Consider the following 24,363-nt stretch of genomic DNA (forward strand, 5'->3'; position numbering starts at 1 on the left):
GCAGCAAGGAGTTCCACAAATACTCCCCCAGGGGAAAGAACTACAATTAGTAAAATAATATTTAAACAGTCTTTTTTAAAGTCTTACAATATTTGACTAAGAATAACAAATAAAGAAATACTTACTCAAGAACACCTACTACCTATCACCGAAACCGCCGGAGTCCATGATCCCTGATCCGTTACCTGCTCCCACCTTCCCACATGTTCACACATGCACACCGACGTGCACACACACACACACACACACAGCTCAGTAAAGTCATAATTTCAATCCCAGGTAAGAAAAGCTAAGTATAAGAAAACCTTCATCCCTCCTAGCCCAGGCCAAGGACATCCAGCCAGGAAGAGCAGCCTGCCAAGACTTCAGGACTCCTAATGCTGGATGGCAGGGGCTCAATTCAAGGAGAAAGCACAACAGGTCTGAATGCTCATTCTCCAGCCCGCTCTAATAGGAGATACACACCAGGCCTAGCAGGCAGAGGACGCAAGAGCCGAAAGTCTTCACTCACTCATAAAACGGAGGCCCCAAGCCAAAAGAACAGGATGAGAAAAGCAAAAGCTACAATTCCCATTCAGCACCCCATGCATACAGCATCAATGCCTTAGTGCCAATTCCGGAGGTACAGACCACAACCCCGACTCACATATGAAAGCAGGGGTACAGAGGTTTCCCCCACAGAGGAGACCGGCAAGCAAGAGACCACATGGGGGAAACCTCAATCCATAATCTGAGTGATGGGATGATGATTATTCATTTGTGAAAACCCATAGACCTACAACACTAATCCTAGTGTAATCTGGAATTTAATATCATGTAGCAATATTACTCCGCACTATTAACAAAAGTACTATACTTCCGCAACATAATAGTAATAAAGGTACTTGGATGAGGAAGATTTGGGGGATATTTTGAAAGTCCATACTCAGATATTTTTCTCTAGAGCTGAAACTGTTTTTAAAAGAAGTTCTTAATTATAAAAAAAAAAAAAAAAAGATTTGGTATTAACAGCCTTCCAAATTTTAAGAGGACTGACATAACAATACCTCAACATTGTCTTGATTTAAATTACCCTGGTTAGTAATAAGGATAAACATATTTTAATATGTACTTTAGCCTTTTAGAAACCCTTTGTGATAAAGTATCTGTTTAAGTCTTGCCCACTTTCTGCATTTTCTTACTTTATTTTTTATTGATTTATAGCATCTGTCTCTAACTTCAGGAAAAATCCTTTTGTGAACTTTTATGTTGCAAATATACAACTCTGAAGTTCACTAATTTTTTTGCTGTTGTTGTTGTTAAAGATTTATTTATTTGTGCATACAGAACTGGGGTACAGGCCAGAGGATGAGGGGCGGCAACAGGCTTCACCAGAGACAGAGTGGGGAGCAGAACAGGCAGATCGACGAAGTACACTGCTGAGGGGAGCAGTGGGCGGGTCAGGAGAGGTCTGCCGCGCCATGTGGTCACCTCCGGGGCAGGTGGGAATCGAACTCATGCGGAAGTGGCTTTAGCTTCTCAGTGCTGTGCTTTAACCCGCTGCGCCACCAGGAGGGCCTGAAGTTCACTATTTTACCAATATTTTCAAATGTAGTTCTCAGTCTTCCATTATTAGTACTTTTTAAATCTTTTTTTAACCAATCATTATTTGCTTTTGCTATGTTTTAAAATATTACCTTCTGTACTTAGATCTACAGTTGACCTGAAACTGATTTCTTGTGTAGTGTGAGGTAGGTCTCAAAATTCATGTTTTCCAATTGTATATCCAATTGGCCCAAAACAGTAAATTAAAAAAAAAAAAAGCTCTGTAATGATAACTTTATTTTAAAGCAAGTGCTCAGCTTGAAGTGTGTATGCCTGTCTGAACTGTTCTTTTTATTACTGCATTGGTCGATTTCCCTACCTGTGCAACAACAATTACAGTACCTTTGTAGGTCAAGAGTGCATATAGAGAAGTTCAACTAAAGCACTATGGGCTTTGGTTAGCCCTCCCCCTGTAATATAAATTTTAAAATAGGCTTGCTAATTTTTAAAAGAAAATAATTACCTGCAACAATTTTGACTGGAATTACATTAAATCTATGAATCAATTTGGGTAGATTAGATATTGGATTTTTTAATCAATCACCATAATGTGTCCTCAACATCATTAGTTCTTCAATTTCTCATAATGTTTTATAGTTTTCTCTGTGAAGACACTACGCACACTACTGCATTTACTCTTTCAGCTGTAGATGCTCTAATGGCAATATAAACAGCATCGCTTTTAAATTATCTTTTCCTAATTACTCCTGGTATACAGAATAACATTGTTTTTGCTTATATTTACCTTCTATCTAGCAACCCATTACTGATTTACATTTTTTATTTTGTTATTTATCTTTAATTGCCTTTTTGAACTAGCTGGGAAATTCCAATAAAATGTTGAATAGATATAGTGATAACACCTTATGTCACCACTAATCTTGGAGAAAATTTTCAACACTATGCTATAAATGTTACAGTAAGATTTTTCTACTTGATTATATTTTTTAACCACATAGTTTGTTTCTACTCCTACTTTTCTGGAGTTTTTATTATATGTTAATTTCATCTAAATTTTTCTCTGCATATTTCAAGTAAACTATATGACTTTACTTCTTTATCCTCCTAATCTATCAATAACCCTGATGCTATGAATTAGTATTCCTTTTATATTCTTAGCTTGAACCCAAATAAACAACTATCTTTTTCAGATATTGTTAGATTTACCAATTTTCTGTATCTGTTTATAAAAAATGAAAACACTATCATTTTCTTTACTTGTAAGATCTCATATATTTTATATCAAGGTTGTGAAAACTCATTAATCTCAAGACAATTACTTTGTTGTCTGAAGGTTTTTGAAGTACTGGTATTATTTATTTCTTAAATATTTGAGCAAGTGTTAGGTTCTTCTTTGTCTTCTTTAGTATGCAATTATTTTTCAATTGAGGTGTTAGTGATTTACAACACATCCTTGAGCTGTCTGTTATACACCACATCCACCACCAGGGCACCCACAGTCCTCCACCAGAGTCCAGTATGACTCCTCCACACTGTGCTATCTTGTCCCTCTCTAGTAGTATCAGTTCTACAGTCAAATTTCTAGTTTTCGTTATTGACTTGTCTTGTTCACCCTTTATTTTGTTTCTCTATAGTCTCCATTTTAGTGAAATGACCCTATGTTTGCTCTCTCCTTTTGACATATTTCACTTAGTACCATCTCCAGTGCCATCATTATTGTCACAAATGGCAAGACCTCATCATTTTTTTTTAATAGCTGAGAAGTATTCAATTGTGGATATATACCACATCTTCCTAACCCATTCATCTGTCCTTGGGCACTTAGGTTGTCTCCATAACTTGGCCATTGTAAACAGTGCTGCAGTGAACATGGGAGTGCACATATCCCTTCAAATTAGTGTTTCTGCATTCTGTGGGTAGGTATCTAGGAGTATAATTTCTGGATCACAAAGAAGAACTCCTTTTAATATTTTGAGAAATCTTAATACTGTTTCCCATAGATAGAGCAGTCTATGTTACCACCACAGTGGAGGAAGGGTCCTTATTGTTATTTCTCAATGAGGTCTTCTCTTTCCACCCTATTTCAAATTGTATGCTTTATCTCCTTCCTTCCTTACTTACTTTGTCTCCACCCAAAAGCACCTATCACCATAAAACTTTGTGTGTATATAACTTATTTTATTAATTCCTATTAGAATACAGGCTGTATGACTACAGTGATTTTTAGATTGATTTTTAAATCATTGTGTCTCTATCATCTAAAATACCCAGAAGCACATGCAGGCATTCAATGAAAATACATTGACTAATTTTTCACAAAGATTGACCACCTTTTCTTAATCACTTCATATTTTTACTAAACACTTCATATTTTCTTTTGTACTCATGAAACTTTCAATTTGTGACTTCTCTTTTATCACTTTTGAAAAAAGTCTTGGTCACTAAGACTTCAAATAGTATTCTACATTCTACTCTTCTGTCTGAACTCCAATCACATGTATGTGAGACAATTTCCATTAAGTATTATATCTCTTTCCCTCTTATTTTTCATTCTGTCTTTTTTGATTTCAGTGTAGACATTTCCTTCAGAACTACCTTCCACTTCATTAATTCTTCCCTCAGCTGTGTCTAATATGATGTTAAATCCATCCAGGAAGTCAATTCATTTAATGTACTTTCATTTGAATCACTCAGAATGTAATTTTCATCCAGTTCTTTGGTGAGCCTTTCCAGTTGCCTACTAGTTTTTCTCATATTTTTTTATGATATTGCATATGACACAGAAGAAATAACTTGAAGCTCTGTATGGTATTATCTTTCTCAAGAGAAGATATACTTTTGCTTATTCTGGATAGTTAGACTATGGGAAGATCACCATAATCCAGTTAAAGACTGTAATGATTAAAAATGGGTTTATCCTCACTAGTCAATTAGAACTTCAGGGACCAAATTAAATCCTTAAGTGTGTTTCAAGGTCCTTCTTCTTTGGAACAATTGGAAACCCAGTTTTTATATTTCACACTGACTGAAGAAGGTGCTTCTCAGTTTCTCAGTTTCCAGGATTCATTTATCTCATGGACAAAGGTGGCACAAAATGCAATCTTATCTCCTTCAACATACTATCTTTTCTATATCTTCACTCACAAATTCCCAATGCTTTGATATTTCTCTGATACTTTAAAATTTGCAGAATCAAAATACTGACATTTAGTGTAACTGGAATACTTGATTTTTCTTAGAGAAGGTATTGTTCAAAATAATTCATTTCACCATCAGGAAAGAATTCCTACAAAGGTCCATATACAATGCCTCAGCAAGTATATTACCTACTAATCTGCATTTAACAACAACAACAACATTTGAAGTCAATTCTGAGGGATAAAAATTGAAAATGAATCTATATAATAAACATGTTAACAGTGACATTTTATAATTATCACATTTGACATTTAATAAACCTGGCACAGATGTATACTACATATATAATTGCAAATTTTAGAAAAGTTAACAAAAATCATCAAAACTTTAATAAATTATAAAGTTTAAGGATAATAGAAAAGTATTTTATTGCTCACTGATAATTTTGCTGTTTTTTAATATAAGACCTATAAATAATAAAGCACCATATGTCTGTATATCTATAATATATTTCCAGTGAGCTGTTCAAAATAAAATACAAATCATTTTATCAACTTTTCCTAACTGAAAAGTATCCAATGTTATCTGTACTTTTAAAAACAATTGCTAAGACTGATAACTATATTCTTATATGTAAAAACTCACAATGGGAGGTTTTTAGGCATATAAAATCCGATCAAATTCTATTCAAGTGGTAAACAACACTCATTCTCACATTTGCCTTTACTGAAATAATTCCCACAGTTCTCTTGCTATTCACACCTACTAGGAAACTTCCTATGGAAGTAAAAGTACTTATTATTACTGTGAACTTTACAGAGCTGTTAGTCTATGGAGCTTTAATATATGCAAAACTATGCCAAGCAGCCTGTGCCTTAATCATGGTACCACAATCCCTTGTTTCCATAGCAAAAACTCAAAAAGAAAAAGTTAGAAATATCAAAATAGGCAATAAAATGAATGTAGTTGAATGAGCAAAAGTGATATAGTCATTGGTATTTGTAAAAACACACTTCTAGTAGACAAAAAAGTAATGAAAAGTAACAAAATCGCCCTAAAATCTTAATTTTTAAAATTCTATCCATCTTTCAAATAAAGTAAAAATTAGTATCTATTTTCAAAAGTAAAACAGGTAGAACAAATCAAGAGAGGATAGAAAACTGTGTTTCAACTTAAATATATAAAACATCTTAATGTAATGTAGAAAGTTTAAAATAATATACATTCTTGAAACAACGATGGAGCCACTTCTACATATTACAAAGGGAAATGAGTACAATAAAGTCATATTTTAAAATTTATATGCCCACATGATCAATAAATGAAAAATTAATGAGTAATATTTCAAATATAAAGACGACATTATGGTTATGTCTAGGCAAGCTGCTAAGCAGGAAACAAAAGCAGCAAATGAGCATGTAAAAAGTGTCTCTTCACAAGAGTAACCAGGGTATTCACACTAAAGTATCAGTAAAATGCCCTTCACAACCATGGCATTAGCAATGTAAAACATCCTCACAATTATCCAGTGCCACTGAAAACATGAAGAAACTCACACTCACTCATGGAATACGATTTACCAGAGTGACATGCAGAGCAATTAAGTAATATCTAAGAGGTGAAGTCATGACTGTCCTCAGTTGGGAAATCCTTACATGAACATATGAGCAGATCAGCACACCACGTACAACACAGTGCTCTTTAGAAAACAAAAAGAAAAACCTACCAAGCTGCCATAAGCTTAGTATTTCTCAGGAAATTAGATGATAAAACTGAAGAAATGCTTCTTAAAAGTTATAAGTGACAATAAAATGAGTGAAAATAAGAAATCCCAGGACAGCTAATATCAAAGCTCAAGTTATACTGGTAACCAAAATTGTTCATCTAAAATGAACATAACATCAGCTCCTTTAAGTAATGAATCAGAAGCCATATTAAGTCAATCATTTATAGTAAAAATGGCTATATAGAAAATGTACTATTTTGTGCCTTTGCTACATAGTAGGTCTTTAGGTAAAATGAAAATGAAACAAGCCAAGTATGTCTCTGATAAAATATTTCATAAGTATCACTATTATATAAATATAACAGACAAATTTTCTCTTTTTCTTACTTTTGCTGAATCTACTCACCAAGTCCTAGTGTTAACTTCATACTTATAAAGATCATCAACCAATCCATATTTATTGCCAGGTAATGCTTTATAGCCTCCATGCACATAAATCGACTTTGTTATTTCATCGTACACACTGGTATGGCCATATCCACCTTGAACAATAGCTCCTTTGGTTTCTGGAACAAGCCAAGTGTTTGATGCTGTAAGAAAAAAAGATAAGTCATAAACTTCAAGTAGTGTTTAAAAATAAAACTAATATATTACCAAACTATAAACAAGCTATAAAAAAGCTATTACCAAACTATAAACAAGCTAATACCTATATTTCATTTACTCAAGAAACTAAATATGTGTAGTTACTGTGCTGGGTGCCAGGGTTGTAATAAGACTGTTCTGTCTATACATTAAACTCTGAAATACTGAAAATGGTCAATTTCGTGTGTGTGCAACAGAAAAGGATAATTTTATTTTTATATACGTCTCTGTATTTTCAACAGCCCTATAAAAAGAATTAGCTGATATTGTACAAGCACCTGCTCTGTAGGTTCTGAGTTCATCACTGATACTACAAAGACATGGCCCTTCTCTTAACCCTGTGGAGCTGCAAGTCTCTTGGTTACGACTCCTATAATTTATTCTTTATTTGAGTAAAATTGGTTTATAATATTGCACGTGATTTAAGAGGTATGATTCTTATGATTTAATTATTATTAAGGGGAAATTTCTATTAAAAATTCCTAATTTCCACCACCTAACATCTGTTATGTAAATTATCAGATATCAGTTTACTAAAAAGCAATGTCCCAAGACATTGTCTCAATCTTAAGAATAATCTTGAAATTGGTCTCAAAATTTTGACAAAAAAGGAAATTTACAAGGTAATGAGAAGAGACAGCCGCTAAGAACCACTATACTTGGGGGGGGGGGGGATTACCTTTCTGAAAAATCACATCTAATGGTTTTTAAATCAAAAGAAAAAAGTTAACATAAAATGACATTAATAATGGCTTCCCAACTACACCTCTCAAATTCTCAAGGCATGAAAAATACTAAAGCAAAACATTAATATTACACTAACCTTGAAACTCACATTGAGATTCTTAAGAGTTTATGAGGTATTGCTAAGCTAAAGTGAAATAAATTTCCCTCAGGACTAACCGAGAAGAGCTTTATGGTCCAAGTTAGTAAAACCATCCACACAAGTCCCTTCTGAGAGTTAGATTCCCGAAAAGTCATAATTCTAAGTATGGCAAAAAGGACAAACTGATGTTCCCTTTACTGCCAGAGCAAATCCATAGAAATCTTTCAAGCCTCAGTTCAAATACATAACCTATATAACCAACTATGAAGAAAAATGCATCTACTTCCTCTATTTTTCAGCACATTTTAAAATTGATTTCAAAGGCACAAACAAGTTGTATGAATAAGCAATGGATTCCCATCCACCCATCACTCAGGTTCACTAATTGCTAACATACTGCCCCATTTATTTTATGCTTCTTTATCATTGCACCGGTTTTCACATTTTGTTTTCTTCCTTTTCCTTTTGATTTTTTTTAATATATAAGTAATCAATGTGCTTCTCAAGACGAAACGTTTCTAGAAGTCAAACTACTTTTGCAACGTAAACTCAGAAGTCCACTCTCATTTGCTCCACACTGATCGCTTGAAACTAATCAGCAACGCTCCTTCTGGCGTTCCTTTTGCTTATATAAAAAGGTATATTTTCCAATTTCCCTGACCTCTTTATACAAAAAGTGGCACAGGAGTTAAAGCACAGCACTATGAAGCTGTCCACAGCCACTGCAGCATGAGTTCTATTAGCCTCCAGGAAGCCGACCCACAAGTCACAGCAGACCTCTCGTCTCCCCGCTGCTCCCCTCAGCAGTGTATTTCAGTCAATCTGCTTGTTCTACCTCTCACTCTGTCTCTGATGAATTCTCTCAACCCACTCATCTCTGACAGGTACCTCAGTTCTTGTAAACATAAATTAAAAAATAAGTAAGTAAATCTTTAAAAAAAAAGTAGTAATGAGATGTCATTATCATATGTAATGTTTGGGTGGCTACAGCTGTCCTCACTGTATCCACTCCTCCAGTAAATCTTTCATCATTTGTTCTTTTTTTTTCCTTTAAAGATTTATTTATGCATACGGAACTGGGTTACAGGTCAGAGGTGCAGCGGGTAAGAAAATTCAACAGAGACGGAGTGGGGAGCAGAACAGGTGGATCCACCGAAATACACTGCTGAGGGGAGCAGCAGGCGGGTCAGGAGAGGTCTGCCACGCCATGTGGGTCAGCTCCCCGTCAGGGAATTAAACTCATGCTGCAGCGGCTTCAGAGAAATTCACAGTGCAGTGCTTTAACCTGTTGCACCACCAGGGAGAGCCCCATCAACTGTTCTTTTCTAAACCTTCTGAATTAATTTGTTTCAGACATAACTTCCATGTGCACCACAGAGTTCGGTTTCACTTTATAACCAATTTGAAAATATTGTTTCTTAACAGGCAAGTTAATCTCATTCATATTGACTGGCAAGATTTTGTTGGGTCTCAAATATCACATTTTGGTTTTTTAAATTATGTTTTATTGTACCAGTTTATTTTTACATCATTCTGTGCCTTTTTCCATCTCAGTTGTAACCACCGTAGGCTTCCCATCATCAAATCACCCGTGTGCCATCACCATAGTCCCATGCACTTCTCCTCCCCATTTTTGATCCCATTCCCCACCCCACCCCTGTAAAATGTCTCTGGTATACAGTTGTTCATTATTGTTATTTTTTTCCCTCTGGTCCTTTATGCTCCTGCTATGAGTGAAACATCCGGTATTTTACTTCTTCTTGCTGGCTTATTTCACTAAGCATGATCCCTTCCAGCTCCATCCATATTGCTGCAAAAGGCATGTGTTTATCTTTTTGATTGCTGAGTAATATTCCACTGTGTGTATATATATCACATCTTTTTAATCCAGTCATCTACATTTGGGCATTTGGGTTGACTCCACATCTTCCCTTGTAAATAGAGCAGCAATAAACATGGGGGTTGCAGGTGTCCTTTTGGATTGATGTTTTTGTGTCCTTTTGGTACATACCTTGGAGTAGGATTGCTGGGTCATATGGAAGTTCCATTTTTAGCAGTTTAAGGAACCTCCAAACAGTTTTCCATAGTGGTTACACTAGTTTGCCTTCCCAACAGCAGTGCAGGCGAGTTCCTTTTTCTCCACATCCTCGCCAACATCAAATATCACATTTTGTTTTAATTGCTGTGTGTGTATTATAAGTTTTTACCAGTTTATTTTCCAGTTTTCCATAGTGTTGACTAGTTTGCATTCCCACTAGCAGTGCAGGAGAGTTTCCTTTTCTCCGCATCCTCGCCAACATCAATTGCTGTGTGTATTATAAGTTTTTACCAGTTTATTTTCCTATTCAATATTTTTTTTCTTATGGTATTTAGAAAAGTTTATCACTTGTGTCTATGTCCTTTGTGTTTCCACCTTTCATAGTAGCTTAATTGTATGAAAAATACCAAATTCTCAACTATGTTCAATAAAAGCTAAAAGTGGTCTATAAGCTGGGACCAAGGACTTTACAGAAGAAACCAAGGACTTAGAAGGGGCACTGAACAAGAAAATTGAAAAATGATGATATGCTGCACCATATCATCAACCTTCGAAGCAATTTGTTTTCCCATTAATTTAAAACATAAATGCTCAAAATATGCTTAAGGTTAATATATAGTTGATGAGTAATGAGTTACTAGAGCAGCAACATTATTTAAAGTATAGGAAAAATAAGAACATAAAGTCCCACCATGTACTACAGATTTTTAAAAGGGTCTAATAGATTTCCTTCAGTAATTACGGATAAAGTACTTCCTTCTATACATTTTTAAATAAGTAAAAGTTCTCTTTGTTTTCCAAAGACTACTGAGAAAGAATAAAACAAGTCTTCACAGACAAGCCTTCACAGGAGAATTTAAGAAGAGAAACTAAAAATTCAAAATTGAGTACAACAGACCTTTATGGTTCACCAAGGCTACTATTTCCTAGCCTGCAACAGTCCTGATGGGTTTTTCTGCTTTCCCTTTTCTCCTCTCCCTTATCCCATTTTTAATTGCTTTCTTTCTGAGCAAAATACATAACATTTGCATAATACAAGTCTACCAACATCTCCAGCCCTGTTCATTCCTACCCCTAACATTAAATACAGGAAATGTCCTCCATTCATTTTTTTTTTACCTGAAGTGTTCCATTCATCTTTTCATTTAATGCAGATCTTTCTCTAAGAGAGGAGCTGGCAAAGAACAGCCACAGATCAAATGCAGCCCACCAGCTGTTTTGTAAAGCAAGTTTGTCTTTTATACAGCTATTTGTATATAGCTTCAAAGGCATGACCTATAAACCCTGAATTATTTCCTACCTAGACTTTTACCAAAATAACTTCTGCAACAGTGGAGAGCTTCTACAACAGTGGATTTTTCAGTAAGGGCATGCATATACAAAATTACCTGAGTTTTACCAGACTCACATTGCTTTGTTCTATAAACTTGACATCTAGTGGACAGTTTAACATGATATAAAACTCTTAATCTAGTCTTTTTCTTAATGTCACTGCTTTATAAAATATTTTTATTAAAAAACACTGTACAATAACATATACAGGTACGTAAATCAACATATGAAGGTCACCATTTATGTCCTTGACTATTCAACTGACCCATTTAACCCACCACAGTCCTTCCCCTTCTAATAACCACTAACATAGTTCTCTATTCTCAAGTTATATTTTGGTGTCACTTAGTTCATTTGTTTGGTTTCTCTATGATTTATTTCTTTGAGTTTCCTAAAAATGCTCTTCTTGGTTACCTTGATTTGTGTGTTGCTTTTGAGAAATCTGACGCTACTCCAATATTTTGCCACAAATTAGAAAACTACTGTTTTCACAAATTACTCTGTTTTAATTTCAACTTTTTGTTTTTCAGTCACCCTGCCATATTGCTAGCTAAAGAGAGCGTCCCCTCTCTCTTACATCAAGTTTTTATTTTTCTGGAAGTCTTAAGTATAAAAGGGTACTCAAAACCAGCCTTCATTTGGATAGTTGATGTCATTAAAACAAGTCAGGGGAAAAAAGAGCCTGAACTGACATCACAGTACATGACATAATACCTCTTTAGTCATGTTAAAGCAGACCCACTTAACATAGCCTCATTTCCTGAAGTAGCCTTTGTCCACAGTACAGAGAATTCAATGCCTAACAACTTTAAACTACATTAAGCCACAATTTTATATTCTCTTCTTTTTAAGTACTTTTCAAAGTTAAAGTACTTATGGATTACTTTTGACACCATATACTTTCAGCAATAACCTGTAAATTCAAAATGCCTTAGTAGCAAATAAGTCAATTTTCTTATTAAGATGTATAACATTACAAAAGTTGATGAATTTCATTTTTACTTAAATAATTCACAGAATGTAAATAAAACTGATCATCTACTATTCTTACGAAACTCATAAATTATCCTTATTTATATTTTATACTACATTCATAAGTGTACCTGACAAGAAATACAACTAATAAAAAAAACTAACCAAAAATACTCTGTTGACAAGTTTATTTAGAATTGTGATTTTGTTATAATTCAAATAATACCCTACAGAAACTTTAAAATTTAAACTTTAAAATATCAGAACTACAACTGATATTCTGTAATCAATTATTCCAAATGAATACAAAAACTACCAGCCAATGAATTGATCACTTAACAACTTATAACATTTCTTTTCATCAATAAAAGGTTGGCAGTAACCCCATACACCTTTCTGGCCATCCATGAAAAGCTTATCAAACACCATATATCATGATTGAATGAAACTATCCTCCAATGAAGGAAAACATGAAGGGCAAAATACATTACGAATTACAAACTATTATATTCAGTGGGGTAGTGGAGGAGGGAGCTCACAGACTAGTCAGGTGGCCTAGAGATTCGATTTTAACAGCCAGTACTGAAGGTAAGACCATGTAGGCATTGGATCTGAGAGCTTCTATGTCAAGTTGGGATGCCTTCTGGGTCATACCTTTAATTTTTAAAGTTTTTTTAATTTGCTCTGTACAGACAGATAAAATAATGTCTATTTCGACTTTGGCTCCATTTGGAGGGAAAAACAGTTCCCTCTGGGAACTTTTTGTCATAGTCTAGACTTTATGGCCCATTTGGGACAGGAATTCACCCTACAAGCAAAATTCAGATAAAGCACATGCCAAATTTTTTATTTCATTTGCACCAAGTTTGCTAGAACCCAGAAATACATTCACTCTCTCTACACCAGACTTAGCAAACAAAAACTGGAAGGCTAAATCTGGAACACAGCCACACCCATTTATGTACTGACTGTGGCTAATTTCAAGCTGCAATAGTACAAGTGATTAATTGTGACAGTGATTCATTTTGCCCAAAAAGTCTAAAAAAAACCGTACTATCTGGACCTTCTTAGAAAACACTGATAGGTCCTGCCTGGTGGTGTAATGGGTTAAAGCACAGCACTACACTAAAAAGCTAAAGCCACTTCAGCATGAGTCCAATCCCCACCCCGGAGGTGACTACATGAGCAGCAGACCTCTCCTGACCTGCCTGCTGCTCCCCTCAGCAGTGTACTTCGTAGATCTGGCTATTCTGTTCCCCACTCTGTCTCTAGTGAATCCTCTCACCACTCCTGCACCTCTGGCCTGTACCCCAGCTCTGTAAGCATAAATAAATAAATCTTAAAAAAAAAAAAAAGAAAAGAAAACATTGATGGCAGTCCGTAAACTGGTCTGAGAGTAAAAGTTCTGGTTAACTTCAGCTTGAGTTAAGTATTCGTTTCAAAACTTCAAGAGTCAAAATCTGGCCTTCACTTCCACTTGAGTTCAATCCCCGCCTGCCCCAGAGGTGACCACAGGGTGCGTCAGACCTCTCCTGACCCGCCCGCTGCTCCCCTCAGCAGTGTACTTCGTGTGTACTTTGTCAATGGGCCTGTTCTGCTCCCCACTCTGCCTCTGGTGAATCCACTCACCGCCCCTGCATTTCTGACCTGTATGCCAGTTCTGTATGCACAAATAAAATAAATCTTTAAAAAAAAAAAGAGTAAAAAGCTATGATTCAAGAGCAAAGCATGGTGATAGTTTAATTCTCAGCCTTCCTGTACTCCTTAGGAAAGACATACAAAACGATAAAGAAAATAGGGGGGGAGAAGAGTGCAATGAAAGGAAAGAAAAAGAAAATTAAATTTTCAGAGAAACATGGAATGAAAAATATCTACCACTCCAAATCAAGTGTGGATTCACAAAAAAAGCAATTGAAACAAGAAAGCCAGACAGGGGAAGCTCACGAAAGGAGAAAGGAGCTCACTAGACAAAGAACATGGAGAACACCTAACTTGGCATATCTCAGAAATACCACACTTATTCCTGCAGAAAAATGGGCCTCACCCTCCCTAAATGTGAGAAGAACTATAAGTGAAAACAAAACAGTGATTTTCAAAAAGATAAAACATGTACAGAAAAAGTACAAAAAAGAGAAAGGACCATAAAACAAACCTCTACTTCCTATATACACAGAGCACATTTAACACACAATGCTTCTGGAAGGTTAATGACAAAGGAGTGAACAAAAGTGTACCAGGAAAAGACTCACTCCCCCCCCAAAAAAGCAAGGACATAATGTTAATATCAGATAAGGCTGACGTCAGGTCAAAAAAAAAAAAAAAAAAACATGAAACAAGCAAATTACTTTATGACATTAAAAGGTACAAAATTTAAGAAAGATATAACAATTATGACTATCCATAACAGACCTTCCTTTATAAAGCACAAATGCCAGAATGTCCAAGGAAAAAATAGAATATAAAATTTTCTATTTCATTCAATTTTCAGAGTTATGATAGATCAAGTACAGAAAACAATAATAATAATAAAACTATAAGTTTTCATATGATCAATAAGGAGGGTCTGACAGATACACATGGCCATATTATAGAATCTATGCCCTTTCAAGTGGCTATAGAATATTTATGAAAATTGAGCCAAAAAAAAATCACAATAAGCCAAAAAGCAGAAATAATACCAATATTTCCTGAAAGCTATAAAATCAAATTAATATCAAAATAAAATAAATTTCTACATAGAAAACTTCTAACTCTTGGCCCATCTGAAAAGTGAAGAGAACTCACTCCCATTTGTATCAGTGGCCTCATGAGTTTGTTACAATGTGTGTGGACGGGTTTACTCAAAGTAGGATTGCATTGGTCTCATCAGCAAAAGTTCTCTTTATGTTACTTTTACTTTTTCTGGAAAATAAGGTGATCAGCTGAGACTAATGATGAAGATAGTGTCATAAATTTGAAGAGGGAGGAAAGTGTATAAAATCAACCTCCCAGAGAGTCAGAAGGAGACTGGCCAACTTGAAGCTGGGGAGCTGGGGGGTTGGAAGTCTGGACCAGAGAGAGAGAGGAAGAGAGACGGACGGCAGGTTCCCAGGACTCGAGGTCTGGAAGGCTGAGGAGTGTCAGACTGGGTACTAGAAAGGGTACTGAGAAGATGGTCACATCTGAGGAATAAGCTCTGTGACAAGGACATTATGGCATTCACGGCAAGCGCACAAGTTCAAGAGCATGGCTTCAGAGCTGGGCGATCTTAAGAAGGAAGAAGAGAGAGCAGCGGAAGCGGGGACAGGAAGGAAGGAGGACACATGTCCCACACTGAGCCTGGCGGTATGGGGAGGACACAGACGACTGAAGGTCTTGAGCAAATAGCAGGGCGTGTAGAAGAGGGGGCTCCCTCCCAGCACACAGCAGTCTCTCGTTGCCGCTGCAAATGAGTTTTCCCACAATGACGCCACAGGACTCTAACGAGACGTATACAGTTGCCTGTGCACCAACAAGCCACAGATTTGAGCTCATGGCACTGGCCACACTCTGCAATGGAGTGTGCCCGTGAATCTAAACAGCAACCAGAGGGCTTATATTTGTAGACAAATCTTTTAAAAAGTGTTCTATAATGGGCCCTCCCTGTGGCACAGCAGGTTAAAGCCCACACTGCAAGCTGGCTGCAGCCGCTTCAGTGCCACTTGGACCCAGACCCCAGAGATGACCCATGTGACGCGGCAGACCTCTCCTGTGTCCCGCTGCTCCCCTCAGCAGTGGACTTCGTCGACCTGCCTGTTCTGCTCCCCACTCTGTCTCTGGTGAATCCTCTCACCACCCCTGTACCTCTGGCCCATACCCCCGTTCTCTATGCACAAATAAATAAATAATCCCCCCAAAAAAGTGTTCTATAACAATTTGAAAATGTCATAAAGAACTCAAAAAATAAAGGACCATGAAACAAAGACACATAGTTAAGAGTGTAAACACAGAAAGTCACATGCAGACGCTCAGTCTCCTTCACACACCACACCGCAGTCCTCTGCACTAGGCTGGAAAGCTTCCTTGTGGAGCACTCCCTGCGGAGGGGAGCCGCACCAGGCAAGGAACAAGCTTCTGAAAAGGAAAAACCTGCAACCATGGAATTCACAGGGAAGAGGCTGCCCCATCTTTAGTTCTCGGTTTGTACGTAAATCCAAAGAAACAGCACCATCTATTGGAATTCCTCTTACTTTAAAAAAGTCTCCATTTCTGGGAAATGCGAGCTGGCATATGAAAACATTTCCTCTCGTGTGGTACTAAGCATACGAAATCTACACAACTCCAGAAATTTACGTTCAAAATGAGAAAATCTTGGCTTATGATTTCAAGTCACTCTCCCTCGACTGACTTCTCATGAAGACTTTATTCAAGATAAAAATAGTCTCAACCGATAAGTGTGGGTAATGACATTTTCAAAGAAACTCACAGATGTGGTACTCCTGGGTGCTGCTGGTGTACCCATATATGGCGGAATAGCCAAAGATGATGATCATGACAACGTCCCTGCTGTCCAGCTCCAGGATGTGGGCCGAATGCCCCTCGACCGCATACTGCTGCCCGTGCCCAAGTACCGTGGGCGACTTTGTACTCCACGACTGGCTGTGTATGTTGAAGACCCATAATTCATCCGTGACATTGCCATTGTTCGTCTCAATTCTGCCTCCATACATAAAGATGTTTTCCTATAAATTAAAAACCATGTTCATAGACAAATATTTATTCCTTAGCAGTACATACTAATGAAAAATAAAAACTGGGCCCTCCCTGGTGGCGCTACAGGTTGAAGTGCAGCACTGCAGGTGAGCCGCAGCCACTTCATTGAGAGTTCAATCCCCAGGCCCGGAGGTGACCCACATGGCATGGCAGACCTCTCCTGACTCGCCCACTGCTCCTCTCCGCAGTGTACTTCAGTCACTCTGCCTGTTCTGCTCCCCACTCTGTCTCTGGTGAAGCCTCTCACTGCCCCTGCACCTCTGGCCTGTACCCCAGTTCTGTGTACATAAATAAATCTTTAAAAAAAAAAAAGCTAAATGGAAACAGTGAGTGTTAATAAGCCCTCACAACATGCAAGAGGACATTGTTCTTGTTTGTAAAAGTCAAATGGGAAACCATGAATAATGGTAATTAATGTTTTTACTTAAAAGAAGGGGGGAGATGTTAAATGTATTTTATTTAAACGGTTATATCAATTTACCACATTTTAATAATCCTCGTTGCACCCCTAGCTGTTGCATTTGAATTTACCATGTATGTAGACTGTGTTGTGCTCTCCTCGTAATTCACTGCTTTCATTCAGGCACTATTCAACAGAAAGATAAACTACATTTGTGCATCACGTGGACTACATTTTTATTGCCACTTTCTCATAGCAACTGGCAGAAATTTTACAGCACTTATAAATTATAAAAATAACTTCAATCACATGATTGAAATCAATGATATGTAAATGATATAAATCATTTGTTCCAACAACCTAGGGACGTAATGGAGTTTCTTCAACCTAATAAAGAGCATCTGAAAAAAACACAAGGCTAATCTATTTAATGGTTAAATACAGATGCTTCCCCACTAACGTCAGGCGCAAGATGAAGACACTCACTTTTGCCACTTATATTCAAAAATAAATATAAACATGTACATACGGTCCTAAGAAATTAAAAAAAAAAATGGAGCCAATAAATAAGTCAGCACAAAGAAAAAAACTATCACTAAAGCAAAAAGAAACCCTTCTGGATGAAAGTATTTGCACATCATACACCTAACAAGGGGCTGAGCTCCAAGATCTGTAAACACACACACATAACTAGACAGGAAGAAAACTAAGAATCCAATCCAAGAATGAACAGAAGAGCTAAATAGACTCTTCTCCAAAGAAGACACACAGATGGCCACCAGGCAGGTCAAACATTGCTCCACATCACTTAAAAGGGAAATCCAAATCAAACCCTCACGAGATACCATTATCTCTGGGATACAGCCGTTACAAACGTCCAGAAACAAGTGTGGAAAAATCAGCGTTGATGAGAACGAGGAGGAACTAGAACCCTCGCACTGTTCACGAGGATGTAAGAGAGTATGCTGCCTCGGAAGACAGCACAGCAGTCCTTCAAAACACTGAAAAGAGAATTACCACAGGCGAAGCAGCTCTTCTGGCCATACTCCCGAGTAAGTGACAGCAGAGAGAACAAACAGGGAGTTACGCACCCATGCTCACAGCAGTGTTACTCGGAATAGTCAAAAAGGTAAAAGTATCCCAAGATCTCTCAATGGATAAACAAAATGTAATAGACACAATCAGTGGCACTTCGTTCAGGCATAAAAAGAAAGGAAATTCTGAAACAAGCCTCAGAACAGATGAACCTGGGGAACATTTTGCTTAGGGAAATAAGGCAGTCACTAAGTAAGTCAAACAAATACTGTGTATGAGCGACCTAGAGTAGTAAAATCCAAGTGACGGAAAATAGAATGATAGTTGCCAGGAAATGTGGAATTATTATTTAGTGGGTGTAGAATTTCAGTTTTGCAAGATAAAAAAGTGGATCACAGACGAAACAGCAGCCTTCACTTCTTCTGATGTTTAATTGTACTAAAACCAATTTTTTTTTTACTAAAATAGTGTATAAGTCTGACATCTCAAGTTATTAATGTTCCATATGATCTACTGTTCTCATTAAGTACTTGAAATAAATCTGACATTTAATATCTTTTCTCTAGAAAAGAGATGATTAAAATTAAAAAAGCAGGGCCTCCCTGCTGAAGGAGGGGTTAAAAGCTCAGGCTATCAAGCTCTCACCAGCCACTGCAGACTGAGTTCGATCCCCACCAGGGAGCTGAGGTGCAGCTCCTGTCTCCCTGCTGCTACCCTCAGCAGTGCACTTAAGTAGATCCACCTGTTCTGCTCCCCACTCTGCCTCTGGTGAATTCTCTCACCCCCAGCACTTCTCACCCCCAGCATACACCCCAGTTCTTATATGCATAAATAAATAAAATAAATCTTCTTTTAAAAATGTAAAATTAGGATCCATACCTGATATAAGGCAAGAGAGTGTCCATATCTCTGAAGGGGTCCCCTTGACAGTGTTCCCACATTCCATATACTGCTTTCTAGGTTGTAACTGAAAGCAAGAATAGAAAATAATTCATAAATAAAATTCATTTCCAGTTTAACTTTCATATTATAAGAGTGCTAAAGCAACTCTTTTACACACAGCACACTTTTTAAATTTCCAAATTAGCAAGCTTAACATACTCTAATAGATAAGACTGCCAGGTAAAATACAGCATGCCCATTTAAATGTGAATTTCAAATAAATTTTTAGAATAAGCAAGGTATATAAAACATTTGCAATAATAACAACAATATATATACATATATATACATATATATGTATATATATATATATATATATATATATATATATATATATATCAAGGACCTAATTTCAACCAATACTACTTACACTAAAAAATTATTCACGGTTCCTCTGAAGTTCAACCCTAGCTGGGCATCCGTATTTTAACTGGGTGTCTTATCGATCTACTAAATCCCTGGAGGTACAATCTACTGAGGCACATTGTGCAAAATCAGCTTTGAATGGTTCATGTCCATGCTACACAAGTTATATTACATGTTATGAATCTCACTCCTAAGAACACTGATAATTAAATTCTTCTTCCTATTTCATGTTTATTCTGTTATCGGATAGTTCATAAAATACAATCAGCAGCTGAGAAAATCAAGTAAGCTGCCATCCACATGATTCCCTTGTCCTGTCACCACACAGAGAACTCTCTCTACTGAGCCAACAGTAACTAAATGAACTGACTCGCAATACTGGCGCTGGCCTGCCATCTGCCAACAGAAGCTTGTGAAGTAAATGCACCAATGAAAGTTCATTCAGGTGAACTAATATATAGAGAACAAACCAAGTATTTCCATATAAGCAATTACACTTCATTCTGAAAAAAGAAAAAAGAGGCAAGATTCGTAATGGCCAAAATAAACATGGCCTGCCCTTATTGGAAGCTAGTGTGTTCTTACTCGGAATTTACTGAAAGCACTCTAAAGAACTAAAGAAATGCTTTTATAAAACAAACCTATGTGTAAAATGGCAAATAATTAACCAGAAATACATTCAGTGTATAAAACCCCAAACCAGTCCCACACAACAAACAGATAAAAATAGTCATTTGTAAATTTCAACAGTAATAAAATAAGGCATGTATGATAGTGTTATTATGAAAAAATAATCCAGCTTAAAAAAAGTAGTGTAAAATTCTGAAGGAAAAAAAAAATACTTACTTCAGAACCATTTGAAAAGAACTATAATTAAAAGTATATCCACCAATCACCCACATAAATTTCCCATGTAAAACAGCTTTATGGGAAGCCCGACCTACGGAAGGGCTGAAGGGTTTAACATTTGGCAGAATCCAGTAAGACTCAGTAGAAGGAACATTTAAAGAACAATCAGGACCTGTGTTAAAAAAAAAAAATTAACTCACATACTGCATGAAATAAAGTCCTTAAATTATAGAAATAGACAAGCTGATTAATATATGGATCAGTATACATCATACTAATAAGTGCAATATACATAATAAAGCATTTAAAATATAATTTGCAGCCGGTAAGCCTTACAAGGAAAATATATACTTTATCATACAGATAGATTAAATAATTTCAGTTTGAAACAATCACTTAAATAATGCAACTTCAAATTTACTTTAGTAAATGCTACTAGAATATTAAAATGAAAAACGATGTGCTCAAATCCAAGTTCTGTCATTTATTAAAAGTGTGATCTTATGCAATTCCATTTACCTCTCCATCATTCTTAAGAAATCTATTTTCATCAAATTTGTGGGTTCCCAAATTAGTTTTATTCTAATGAAACTATATAATGCTCAAACACAAACTACACATAACTGTCTTTCATATATATGTCCAGCAAAAAATTACATATAAAAAATGTAAAGCAAATCTATAAAACCATTAACTTGTACTATATATATATATGTAGGTATATATGTATATATATATGTATGTTATGTGTGTATATATATATATATATATACACACACACACACACACATAAAACCAGTAAAATTAATGTTTACTTAATTAGATAGGTAGATAATGTTTTGCTCAAACTAAACCATCATACCAAAGTTGAACATGATATTCTTAGAGAACCATTTTTATAAACTTCATGTGTCTATATTATTTTGACATCCTAATTCTCCCCTACCTTTCTTCCCTCTTACATACTTTTTAAATTCACATACTATGTCACATCATCATTTGACATTCTGTTGTCACAAAAGCATCAGTAAAGTTCAACAATATTCTCACTCACCTGTGATATGGTACACTGCTTGATTCCACAGCAATAGTTAATGACTATTGCTGGCACTGCAATAAAGTGGCATATTTTTTTCTCAATTATGAGGTCAATCAGTGGATCTTAAATTTTACGACATCAAAATTTTTCAAGTTATCATTGAATCACAAAAAAAAAAATTTTTTTTAAAGATTTATTTGTGCATACAGAACTGGGGTACAGGCCAGAGATGTGGGGGCGATGACAGGATTCACCAGTGACAGAGTGGGGAGCAGAACAGGCCAACTGACGAAGTCCACCACAGAGGGGAGCAGCGGGCAGGTCGGGAGAGGTCTGTCGTGCCATGTTTGTCACCTGCGGGGCAGGTGAGGATCGAACTCATGCTGAAGAGGCTTTCGCTTCTTAGTGCTGCGCTTTAACCCACTGCGCCACCAGGGAGGGCCTGAGTCACAAAGTTTTAATATTTCCAAACAGACCCTGATTTAAGAAACAAGGGCCTACTCTGTTTTCATTTGTTTATTTACTCTCTTTCCCCTATACATTCATTCATTCATCTACAACATCCTTGTCAATGTTTACATTCTGCGATTCTGTATTTATCAGGAACAAAGTACGTAGTTCCCTAGAGTAGCTATTTGATAATAACCCAATCTTTTAAATCAGGTATTAAAAAAGAGTATTCTGAGTGAAAAGATGACTACTCATACCCTGACAGAAATAAAAGGAACACAAAATGTTAAAGATGGGAGATGAAAATCCTGTTCTTAACTTTAATAGAAATGAATTATTCACTGCATTCTCTGATTTTTTTCATTTATTATGTCTATGATTCATCAAACTTACTGAAATTATTACATATGTACCAACCAACCTCCACATATATAAGAAGATAATTTCTTTATTGTGAAATCTCTGGTATATAAAGTATAAGGTATTTTGGGTCATAAAAAACACAGAAAAAAAACCCATTTTGATTTCCAAAAAGCTGTATATAATAAATACAAGTATTTGCATATTTTGCAAACATATGTTCTAATGAAACTTGTAAATTTTTACTAGTCCAAAAACTAGAAAATTTTACTCAATTTAAATTTCCTTTCTATGACTAGTAGTAATATTGAATAGCTTTTTATAAATTTGTTGATTACAATAACCTCCCCCCAAAAAGAAAGAATTGAAGGAACACACTGCTTTTTTAAAAATTTAAACTACAATTCTAAGTCACTTAGAATTCATTTAAGTGAGGTTGGCAAACAGCCCATGACCAAAATACAGTTCACTACCATATTTTGAAAATAAAATCTTTTTAGAACACAGTATGTTAATTCACCTAAATACTGTCTAAGGCCGCTTTTGAACTACTCAGGCACAAGGCTGAGTAGATGCCAGAGGTCATGTGGCCTGCAACATCAGTAACATTTACCACTACATGGTCCTTTACCAAAAAAGTTTGCCACCTTTCAATTTAATTAAATAGAAACAAGATCCTATGAACTTTACATATATCTATGGTATGGGGTTTATATCTTGTTTTCTTTACAAAAATGTAGATTTTTAATTATATGGCAGGAATAATAGGGAGTATAAAACGTCAACAGTGGATAAAGGGCATTTGACTATTCTGCCTATTGTTCTTATTCTTGCAACTCTTCTATAAGTTGAAATGTTTTCTAAATATTTTTTTAAACTTCTACCCCCTAAAAGAACAGAGATGGAAGACATCAAATATCAGGATATCACTTGGCAAAGAGTCTGTTAAAGAATAAAGGCACACAGAACTCTTAAGAGAGTCAGGAAACATAATTAAATCGGCTATATTTATGAAACCTACACTAAAGCAGACCACTTCAGAGAAAGTGAATAATGCCCCTCCGAGACATCCAGGTACGAGCCACTGGAACACCTGCATGTCATCTTACCTGACATCAGAGACCTTGCAGATAAAATTAAATTAGGGATTGTGAGTTGGGGTTTTATCTTGGATTATCCAACTGGGCTCTGCATAAGCACACAAGTGTCCTTATTTGAGAAGATGGAACTACCCGCAGCTGTGACCACCAAGGAGACAACAGGGGCCTCCAGGTGGGGAAGGCAAGGACCCCGGCTCTCAACGCCTCCAGAAGGCCAGCGCCCCTCACCAATGCAGGCCCAGGGAAACCCACTTCAGCCTTCTAACCCTCAGGAAGGTAAGAGATTCATGAAAGCATGCTGGCTTGACACGCTGATTTGTAGAGCTTTGTTAGGGCAGTTAGAGGAAACTTAATAATAACAGCTATAATTAGGATTCACTTATTTAAACTAAACAATGTTACTTAGTATAAGAACAATTCTAAAGATTTTTGTTAGATTTTACTCTGTCATCCAAAGAATTGGTCTACACAAAATATATTAGGCAGTCAAAATTCATCCTTTGTTACCATTCTGTTATATAACTCCAAGCAAGTATTAGGTCTGTAGCCAAGCCCTCCATAGATTATTTCATTTAAGTTAACAAATTTGTGGGTAAAAATAGTTTATAAATAAAAATGATTTATACATATAAATTAGAAGTATAGGAAAAATAAGAAGCCTTAAATTGCAGTTTTCTGCATTCTATAAAATGATTAAAAATATAATAAACTGGAATTTAAAACACAGCCATAAGGAATACTTTATACAAGTCTTCACTATTTATTAAAAATCTAATACTGAGATCGACATTTAAAGTCATCCAAGCCTCCTTTTTAGACAATATGTCCTGGAAAAATCTTGGTCCACTTCATCATCTGGCCCTTTCTGC

The 24,363-nt window shown here is 36.1% G+C and overlaps 1 protein-coding gene across 1 annotated transcript in view; it reads right to left on the minus strand.

Annotated features, from left to right (window-relative positions):
* ATRNL1 (attractin-like 1) overlaps positions 1-24,363 on the minus strand; it is a 426,906-nt gene that overhangs the window by 373,552 nt on the left and 28,991 nt on the right. Inside the window, exons 6-9 of the mRNA XM_004680415.2 lie at positions 20,543-20,717; positions 19,268-19,355; positions 16,667-16,922; positions 6,816-6,999 (exon numbers count right to left, since the gene is read on the minus strand). Of these exons, the coding sequence (XP_004680472.1) occupies positions 6,816-6,999; positions 16,667-16,922; positions 19,268-19,355; positions 20,543-20,717 (703 nt within the window). The remainder of the gene's footprint in view (positions 1-6,815; positions 7,000-16,666; positions 16,923-19,267; positions 19,356-20,542; positions 20,718-24,363) is intronic.

Source organism: Condylura cristata, unplaced genomic scaffold (assembly GCF_000260355.1).
Source record: "Condylura cristata isolate star-nosed mole 26May11 unplaced genomic scaffold, ConCri1.0 scaffold00011, whole genome shotgun sequence".
Classification (NCBI taxonomy): Eukaryota; Metazoa; Chordata; class Mammalia; order Eulipotyphla; family Talpidae; genus Condylura; species Condylura cristata.